We start from the raw sequence: 9,839 nt of genomic DNA, 5'->3' as shown, positions 1-9,839 counted from the left end.
TAGACAAGAATCTTCTAAGGAGCTTTGAAGTATATTGTATTAGGATTCCACTGCTTCTGTGCACCGTTTGGGATTTAATCAGAAGAGGAAGGAGGAAGTTTCAGTGTGGATGCCTTCCTTTGTACCGGCCGTTGGCAGCACTGGTCACAGCTTTTATGCATGGCCAATCAATTGAATCCAGTAATAACAACCTCATTGGTGAGAATGGAGGTGAAAAAAGGTCCCTCTTGACATCAGCTGCTTGCAAGCACTGGAGTGAAGACCTCCCCACTAGAACTTTTAGTTCTTATTGTTATTATTATTTTGAGCATAAAATCTAGTGGATATCTACCTTTTGTTTGAGTTGACAAGACTTCTATGAAATTTTTGGCTACATAAAATTTCAGTGCTAGTCTTATATCCCTTTAATCCAAGCTAAGTGGAATTTGATTCTAGTTTTCTGGTAGTTGGACAAGGGAATTTGCTGATAGTCTAGCTGGCAGCTTCTTGCCTAAAACCTTGTAGAAAGATATTCTAACTCTTAACTTGATTTTGTTAGACATAATGGTAATGTTAGAATATTGAGCTTGTCCATCTAGCTGCTATATTAATTTTTGACAAGGCTGGAAAACATGGCTAATATGTCAATTATTGACCTTTGTAACTATGTGAATTTTTTATTCTGCCAAATCTTGCTATGTTATATGCACATGACAAGAAGCATGGACAATTATGATCCTCCACCTGATTAAGGATTATATATGCATACATACAATTTGATAACACATCCTACTCTGCCGAGATAGAGAGAATGAATAACTTAATGAAGATGAGTGCATTTAGTACTAAACTTATATCGACGAAGTGCCCCGAAAAGGTTAAAAGCAGTTAAAAGTAACAATGTGTTCAATATCCATTTCAAATTTTGCCTTACAATATGGTAGAGATTTGCAGGGCTTTTTCGACAAACTCAGGATCATCCTGATCAAGTGCAGGCGGGGGAATTATCTGTAGGCCACCATGTCCGAGAGATTCGGCAAGCAGAGATGATGTCTCTGTCACACTGATATGGGAGTTGATTATCCCCAAGCTGGAGATCAAGCCAAGACTAGAATATTTGGAAACATATCCAAAGAGGTGACAATCTTGAGGGCCACACTGACCCACCAAGTGCTTGCCTGCAGTAGACACTCTGAGATTCTGAACCAATGCAAAGATTAAATCACATAGCATGTTGTTCATCAATCCATATCAGGTGGGTTCTACACAACTTGACAGCTTAAAGTTGGCTATTTCCCATGACTATTTCACCGCAGAAAATAGTCTCCAACACCAAATGCAAGGAACCAGCTCTTTTATCCCGTTGCAGCAAACTGTCCCCGTCACAAATTTGCTACACCAACTGCCATCTTGCATCATGCCATGCCTCAAAGACCCCACCAACATTTGAAGTGGTACCGAAGGAATGGAGCATCCAAGAACAGTTTCTCTTGTATGGAATTCTAAGTTCTGACATTATAAGACTCCTGTCATTGATGTCAATATTTTGTATTATATCGTAAGTGCAAAAAACAAGATATGGTTGACAGAAAGTCATTTCAATTTGAGTCCTCCTGTACAAGTATACTAAAAATCCCAGAAATTCCTCTCGAGTTTCTGAGAAAAACAAAACTGATTACAAAAAGAATGAAATCTGACACATGTTACCCTCAGGTAAAATCATTTACAGTTCCGAATTGGCTTGCGCTCTCCTCGTCACAATTTCTATCTATACCCTCAATAAAACATACAAATACTACCTGTAGTAATAGATATTTAGCGAATGTATACATCTCTGTTCATATTTACGTAGGGGGAGAGCCGCACTGGTTTATCAGCCATGCAACTTCCCAAGCCACGAACCAATCACGAGTGGCTTCAATGATGCCTGAAGCACAGATCTTTCTGAATGCGGTCACTGAAATAATATACACATGCTGAGAAGCCAAACACCTTGGTTTCAGCTTGATCAGCTTCCATGGGGATGTTCTGAATGTTGTTGTACTGATGGTGGCACTTTTCTGTTAAGAAGTTCTAGGTGTGCTCTGTAAACGCTTTGAATATGAAATCACGGAAGCGCTTTGCATACTGTTTTGGATCAACAGCGGATATTGAGGTTGGGTCATACTGGATAGACTTGTATGCGTGCTCAAGTTTTTTGCTGATATCATAGTCTTGGAGTATGTCTATGATGCCAAAGATCAAGACTACATCATAGAACTCCCCTGTGGGTTCTCCAATCAGCTGGGGTTCACTGTCATTCCTTCTAACAGTCAGTTCAGCCCTAGCTGGCATATTCACACCTAGCCTGCTCATGGCCAACCTACAACAAGCATATGATTGGAATGTGAAAAGCAAGGCCGGTGGACCAGTTTGTTCGGGACTCCAGATAGTAGATATAATTTTGACATATATGCCAGAACGTAAGGAGGAGACAAAACAAGATATCATACTACAGAAACTAGAAAACAAGACGTGGTGGGCAATGTTTGATCGATCTAACAGATTATAATGTTTGAAATAAAAACTTTCCTAATGTAATCTTCAAAAGGTAGAAGTTAACGTAACGATTTTAAAAAAGAAGATATAACCAACATGGTTGTATTAGTTAATCATTTTTTAGAGGAAAAAGTTGCATGCAACCTTCCTAAATAAAAGCCTAGCCAAATTATATACACTGCATTACGAATTATTAAGCAGCAAGGGAATGTTGGTCAGTTAATTTATGTGTAGATAAGTTATGTCAGTCGAACATTTGACACCTGGCACTGATTAAATTACACAATGTCATGTCTTTAAAACAGCCATTCATTTGTTTGTAGTCAACACAGTACTAAAATAAGATGCTTAAAAATTAATACATTATGCTATCCCTGTTATCTTGTAATATATGGATTTCATACAGTGTTACCACATACAATATTCGTTAAATTTCAATCAGGATAACTGAAGAGGGAAAAAATAACTAATTAAGAAAATAGCCATGTTTTTGAATAGTACCTTGCTGGATCATAGAGAAACTGATCCACAATTGCTCTTGAAAGGTGAGGTGGTGCTTCTTTTTTGCTACCAATTTCACCATTACCTTTGCCCAAAAGACATGGAATTTATCAGCTGCATAACCAGAAAAAGTTACACAATAATTGAGAATGTTAACTTTCTGGGCTTTATAATCAACCTTCAGCCAAAGGCATCTCACTGGGGCCCCTAAAATGGACGCCCACCAAAAGACTGTAATCCATGATTCTCTCTGCCTCAAGAAATTCACAGTCCTTCTCTACTTGCCTGTAAAAACCATAATGTACAACCTCTAAATTAACTTTGGGGAATTCAAAAGATCTAGGATCCCGGATAGGCAAAATATTTTATTTGCAAGAAGTGTTAAGGCAAATTAAACTTTAGTTACCTCTGAAAATCTTGGAAGAAAGATCCTTGCAATCGAAATATAAAATTAAGATCAAGGTCCTTTAAAGTAGTGTATTCATCGATTTCTGACTCTGGCTTAGTGGTTGTACGACCATGGGAAGACCCTTTCAGGTCGAAACGCCTATGGACGGCAAACTCACTACAGAACAGGTTTCCCATTATAACAAAGCGGACCTACAACAGGGGAAAACAACCAACTTCAAAAACATTAAAGCAAATACCATGGTTAGGAATGATTGCTATACCTCTAACAGACTCTAGTCTCACACCCTCAGTCTAACCTTCTTTTGAGTAGCTCCAGTTAGCTTGACACAGTGCAGACCAAAGAACTTGGTCACCAAAGTATTCTCATAATTGCGGACATGGTTATAATAGGCTGGAAGCATCCTTAGAAGCACCTGTATAATGATTATTGATTCACAAGGTCAAGCAAGGAAAAGTAGCCTTGTTTCAGTTTGGAAAAATGCACTCAGAGAAAACTCAAGAACTCACTTTAACTTCAGATTTCTTCATTGTCTTTATCATGTAACGGTCATCATTGGTCAGGTAAAAAAAGCTTCCGCTCTTTCCAGGAGATGAGAGTTCACGAAGGGCATCATTTCCACAGATAGAGATCATATAATCAGCTGCATCGACCTTGAACAGTTTGCGGAGTGTCCTGAACATTCATTTCAAATGTGATGTATTAGCAAACCTGAACACAATTAGAAATAGCTCATATATTGTGAAAAGATACATGTCACCGGCAAACCTGAATACCAATGGACAGTAATCCTTCCATCTGAACTCGCAAGATTGGTGTGGAGGTGTATGTTTTGATCCTTCAGGAGGAAACTTTGTCCATACCTTTTCTTTTGGGTCAAAAGCCGATGCTTTTAATTCAGACGAGGCCAGACTTTGTTTTCCTACAGCATGCCTGTGCCACCATAACGAGAAATAAATTGATGATTATTACTAAGCTCAATAAGATAAGGATATAACTACAGTGGAAAGTCATTTCACAAGGAGTTATGATGGTAAAAAGTAATGAACAGCATCATATGATTCAACAAAACAGCAGAGCACTCTGCACAGATTCAAAGAACACATTGATGCGGCAAAATGTGGATTCTATTTTGTCTTAAGAGGATCCTGGTCAAGAATGCAAATTAAATGGAGGAAGCTACTTGAGACAGAATAGTTTCCTCTTTTGCTCATCAAGACAAAATTGATATTAACAACTTCAGCCTGGAGTAATATATGAATTCAAGGAAGGAAAACCAAACCAAGTAATATCAACAATAGCTATTATACACTGCAATCCTCATGTACAATTAAAATGAAGCCCAGCTTTATGGAACAACAATGCATTCCTTGCTGTCTTATTCTAGACATGGAATAAAAGCTAACAAAATACTTAGTTTCTACTTGGCTACTTCTGATAACATGAGGAAGAGCATAACCCCCCCCAAATAAGAAGTGAAAGAGGAAGTTGTAGTCAGATCAACAGCAAGGGGAAGGAAACCTCTTTGAGGATGTTAAAGCTTGGAATTAAGTAATGTTTTCAACATTGACAGCAATAGTTCTGTTTCAGCCATGGAACAATTACATCACCTAGAATTTTTTTTCTTAACGGAAAAAAAAAAAAATCGGGTGTTTTCTCCTTCTATGGAACAAGAGGTTCTTCACAAAGGGAGATGCAAGGGAAATAAAAATCATTAGTTGGCAAACAAGTTGTTCTTCCTCTTATCTTATTTACCATATCTCCCTCACTAATTATTCCAACAGAGTAGGAGATTAGCTTCCAAATTAGACCAACATGGATTTGAATAATTGACAACAAAGCAAGATATTGCATCAGAGATTCAACAATCTGGATAACTGGAATTCTTACTCCCAGCATTTGTCACTGTCGCTTCATTAACAATGCAGCCAAGGCAACAAGGATTACCTGATCCCAAGCTGGAGATTGAGCATGAGCTCATAATTCTTGTGGCCCTTGGAGATGGTATCCCCTTGCTTTCTCGGCGTCTTCGGTGGCCACCGAACCTGCTGTGGTGCCAGCGTCCTGAGCACCCTCGGATCCACATCCACCGATCGCCGCCCCGCCATCACAACATCATCCACCTCCTCCCTCCCTCCGCCGCCCACCACCGAGCTCCCATCCACAATGTCACAGGTGATGTCGCCATCCGACTCCCAGATGCAAATCTTCTCGAACCCCCTTTCCCCTTCCCCGTTGCTGTTCAGCCCAATGATGGTCTTGGTCCGTCCATTGGGCCGCCTCGTCGGCCCGCCGGCGGCGCCGGCCGCGGTGTCGACGGAGGCCCGCCGCCGGGGGCGGAGCGGGGGCTTGGAGCCGGCCTGTTCGAGGCCGGAGCAGCTGACGGTCTTCTGCGAGGGAAGAATGGAGACGATCTCGCCAGGGCAGATCCTGCATTCCGGCAGCTCGGCAGCGAAGGCCTCCTGCGGGTCCCTTGCAGTGGGCGACGTCGCCGCCGGCGAGGGGTAATAGACCCCCTTATGCTCCGCATCGTCCTTGCTCCAGATGCCGACGTAGAGGCTGCCATCGGCCCAGCGGAAGGAACCGTTTCCGCTGGGGACGCCGTCCTCCCAGCCGCCGTCGTACCTGTTCCCATTGGCGAAGACGAGGGAGCCTTTGCCGTGGAGGAGGCCGGCGCGCCACTGGCCGGTGTACTCGGTGCCATTGCGCCAGATGTAGCGGCCCTGGCCGTCCTGGGCGCCGGAGCGCCAGTCGCCGTCGTAGTGGTCGCCGTTGGCGTAGGACTTCCTGCCGGGGCCGTGCTTGAGGTTCATGCTCCAGCCGCCGCGGTAGGTGTCGCCGGAGGGGCCGGTATAGGTGCCGATGCCGTCCATGAAGCCGGCCTTAAACTCGCCCTCGTAGGTGGCGCCGGAGGGCCAGGAGAATTTGCCCCGGCCGGTGGTCTTGCCGTGGCGCCACTCGCCTTCGTACATGCAGCCGTCGGTCCAGAGGTACTTGCCGGTGCCGTGGGGGAGGCCGGCGGCCCACTGGCCGGTGTAGAAGTCGCCGTTGGGGAGGAGGCGCTCGGCGTGGTAGGGCTCCTCTGGGGGCGGGGCGTCGTCGTCGGAGGCGGCGGCTTCGTCGTCGCCGGCGGGGGCGGTGGGGCCGTCGGCGTCGTCGGCGGGGGCGACGGACATGGGCGTGAAGATGTAGGCCCGGCGCCGTCCGGACTGGTGCTGCTGCTGCTGCGTCTTCCGCACCGTCGACTCCCACGCCTTGGCGCGGAGTTGGTCTTTGAACATTCTCTTTTTTACCCCCTTCCTCCTCCTCTCTTCTTCTATACTCCTTCCTTCTCTCTCTCTCTCTCAAACTTTCTTTCTCTTCTCTCTCCCTGGGAATGCTGAGGAAATGGGAGGGAAGGGGAGGAGGGAGGAGGGGTTCAGTTGGTGTTTTCTCTTTTTCTGGGGGTGGGGAGGAAATAAAGCCAAAAGAGATGTATTGGAAGGAGGGCTGGCTTTTTCTTCTTGTTTTTTTTTTTTTTTTTTTTTTGGTGTGTATGTTTTTTTTATTTTTTTTATTTTTAGTCTCTTATTTTTATTTTTTTTTCAAATTATTATTATTACTATTATTATTATTTTTATTTATTATTTGGTTTTCTACACTGTTGTTCCGGTTCTTTCTCCTACATCAGCTACCATCCCACACAATTGGAAGGAGGAAATTGGAAGTCTCTCCTACTTTCTTGGGTCCTAAAAGTTTTATTTCTCATATACTTTATTTTATACATAGGAAGGGAGAAAGTAGATAAAAAACATATTTTGTTTCTTTCTAACTTATTTACTGTTTTTTATGTATAATTTGGTTTAAACTTTATGGATTTATGAATCTTTTGGAGCCATGACAAGGTACAAGTGAGGGAGAGGTCATTATCGTGCGCCAAATTTGTTGATGCATCGCATTCCATTTTCTTTACCACGAACAGACCCTGGTGCTCAGAAAGTGGGGCTCTGTTTTTCCCTTCTTCTTCTTTTTTTTTTTCTTTTTTTTTTTTCTTTGCCCTTCCACTTTCTTTCTTTTAGCTGTTGGGGCAGGGGTGTTTTGACCGGTTCCAAGTCCCCGTGATGCCATTAACTGTTCATCTTTAACCGATTAACCTGTGGACAGAGGAAAGGATGAGGATTGTGATTGTGTTCTTGATATGGCATGCAAAGAAGGGCTAAAATTAAATTGAATATCGGTATATTTATATTTATTTTATTTGATGAATATAAATATAAATATGAATATTATTTGAATGTAAAAATTTATAATTATATTTATTTTAAATAAATACAGATATAATTTGAATATTGAAAGTATGGATATAATTTACATAATTAAATTTTATAACTACAGAATCAAAAATATCGCTAGATAACTGATAAATCAAATTAATAACATATTCATATGGTTGTATATTTCTCTTAAAAATTATATAGAGCTACATGTATATTCGGATATTAATATACAGATCGGATAGTTATCTATCCATATTCATATCCATTTTTTGTAGACAGATATAGATACAGATACAGATATTAATTGGATATTTAAATTTTTATATTTTTTTGAATTGATTTAGATACGAAATCAGATTCCCATAGATAATATTCATACCACTTTTATCTCTATAAGCAAGCTTGCTGATATAAATTATTCCCTACATTATATGCACTATATAGTTGTGCATAACAACAATCACAACCATTTATTTCTATAGATAAAATATGAATCTCGATGCAATACTATAGGAATGAACAATTGTGGTTGATGGTGTGGATGGCTACCATGCATACACTGTAGGGAATAATTTTTCGTTGGTTGATGGATGGATTGGATAAGGCTGGTGGTTGTGCTTTAGCCTTTTAGATGAGTGGCTTAGGGGGCATCCTAAGTGGTATGTGAAGAATTTTGCCTAAAAATAGAGCTAATTTGTGGGATATACCTCTAAAGACATGTTTTGGGAGGTATACCTATTAAAGGGAGATGCAAGTAAGAGGATGATGGATACATTCATACATACATACATATATATATATATACATACAAACATATATATACATACATATACATACATATATATATATATACATATACATACATACATACACACACACACACACACATATATATATATATATATATATATATATATATATATATATATATATATATATATATATATATTTGTGTGTGTGTGTATATAGATATAGATAATTAATAGTCTTTTCTTGCTATACTTGGGAAAAGGGAGTGGGACTTGAGCTGAAACATGAAGAGTAAAAAAGACTATTAATTAAGGAAGGTGCATCTACATAGGAGACAAGGAGGCGAAGGTGGAGTAATGTACATGGATTTTTTGAATGTATTATGATTTATTCAGGAGGTACATCGTAGCTGCATTTGTTAGACTGGTGTTGAAAGCAATAGATGCCGTTTTTCAATCTATCTATATTATGAGTGAGAGATGCCATTTTTTTATTTTATTTTTTTGGCATCTACCACATTGTGTTACAATATAAAACTTATCAATTTGATTTTTGGTTAGTTGATACCATTTTCTGTTTTTCTCTATCATGCTTAGAACACACATGAAATTGAACCCTGGACCACATGAAGAATAAACATTTAAAGATAAAGATGTCAGCCAAGTGTTAACAACCAGTGGCCTTGTACCTTTCTCATTCACATTCTTTGCAGGGGCTAAATATGGGTATTTATTTATATTCTTTTTGGTTTTTCTTATTCTTTTGGGTGCATTGGAGGGGAAGATTGCGAAATTAGCAGTCCAGGATGGCAAGAATCAACGCGACAGCTAGCATAGAAATATGATAAAAAAATAATGTATAATATAGAGAAAATTAAAGATTAATGGAGAAAATGTAAGGGAAAAAAATTATAAAAAACTACATGATGAATAAATTTTTTGATTTGATACCAATAGGTAGGCCATGCTCAATTCTTCTTTGGTATAGCAATAAATGTTTTTGGAGTCCTGGAACGAAGGGCAAATTAATTATTAGAGACACCTTTAAGTGTGGAAGGTGCAAGTTGATAATTCTATCATCAAAACTAGCCCATTTTTGGATTTACATGAATAGAAGTTCCAGTAGCAACTTGTATTTTTGACGGAAAGAAAGCTAACATTGTACATTTATCAAAGGTAATGCCTTGGGCGAACCACTTTATAACATGCAAGTATATAAATATTTCTGTGATAACCAACTAATCTAATTAAATAGAAGAAAATAATATACGTCAAATCCCTCTCTTAGTTAAAAATGATGATTTTTTAAATAATTAAAAAATATATATATTAAAGTAATTTTTTTTATAAATAGATTTTAACTCTTACATCAATTTTTTTTTCTATCATATTATTTATTTTTTATAT

General features: G+C 39.6%; 1 protein-coding gene across 2 annotated transcripts; it reads right to left on the bottom strand.

Annotated features, from left to right (window-relative positions):
• Positions 1–855: 855 nt before the first annotated feature.
• LOC105049118 (phosphatidylinositol 4-phosphate 5-kinase 6-like) lies at positions 856–6,892 on the bottom strand. Of its 2 annotated transcripts, none has more exons than XM_073261252.1 (8): positions 5,375–6,892; positions 4,196–4,360; positions 3,937–4,102; positions 3,726–3,842; positions 3,425–3,618; positions 3,197–3,303; positions 3,019–3,103; positions 856–1,505 (listed from the first exon to the last, which is right to left on the bottom strand). In XM_073261252.1, the coding sequence occupies exons 1-8, from the start codon at positions 6,706–6,708 to the stop codon at positions 1,373–1,375; spliced, it is 2,301 nt and encodes a 766-aa protein (XP_073117353.1). In that variant the 5' UTR covers positions 6,709–6,892; the 3' UTR covers positions 856–1,372. The 2 variants fall into 2 exon arrangements, with proteins under 2 accessions (XP_073117353.1, XP_073117352.1); XM_073261251.1 differs by lacking the exon at positions 856–1,505 and adding an exon at positions 1,512–2,341 and having other exon boundaries at positions 5,375–6,890.
• Positions 6,893–9,839: the final 2,947 nt, after the last annotated feature.

The sequence above is a fragment of the Elaeis guineensis genome, chromosome 7 (genome assembly GCF_000442705.2).
Source record: "Elaeis guineensis isolate ETL-2024a chromosome 7, EG11, whole genome shotgun sequence".
NCBI lineage: Eukaryota > Viridiplantae > Streptophyta > Magnoliopsida > Arecales > Arecaceae > Elaeis > Elaeis guineensis.
This window is presented reverse-complemented; position numbering and strand designations above follow the sequence as displayed.

Coding starts and splice junctions, on each gene's coding strand:
- LOC105049118 (XM_073261251.1), bottom strand. CDS start 6,708: ATGTTCAAAGACCAACTCCGCGCCAAGGCGTGGGAGTCGACGGTGCGG. Junction 4,103..4,195: donor TACTGTCCATTGGTATTCAG/GTTTGCCGGTGA, acceptor ATGAATGTTCAG/GACACTCCGCAAACTGTTCA. Junction 3,104..3,196: donor TGAGATGCCTTTGGCTGAAG/GTTGATTATAAA, acceptor TTTTGGGCAAAG/GTAATGGTGAAATTGGTAGC.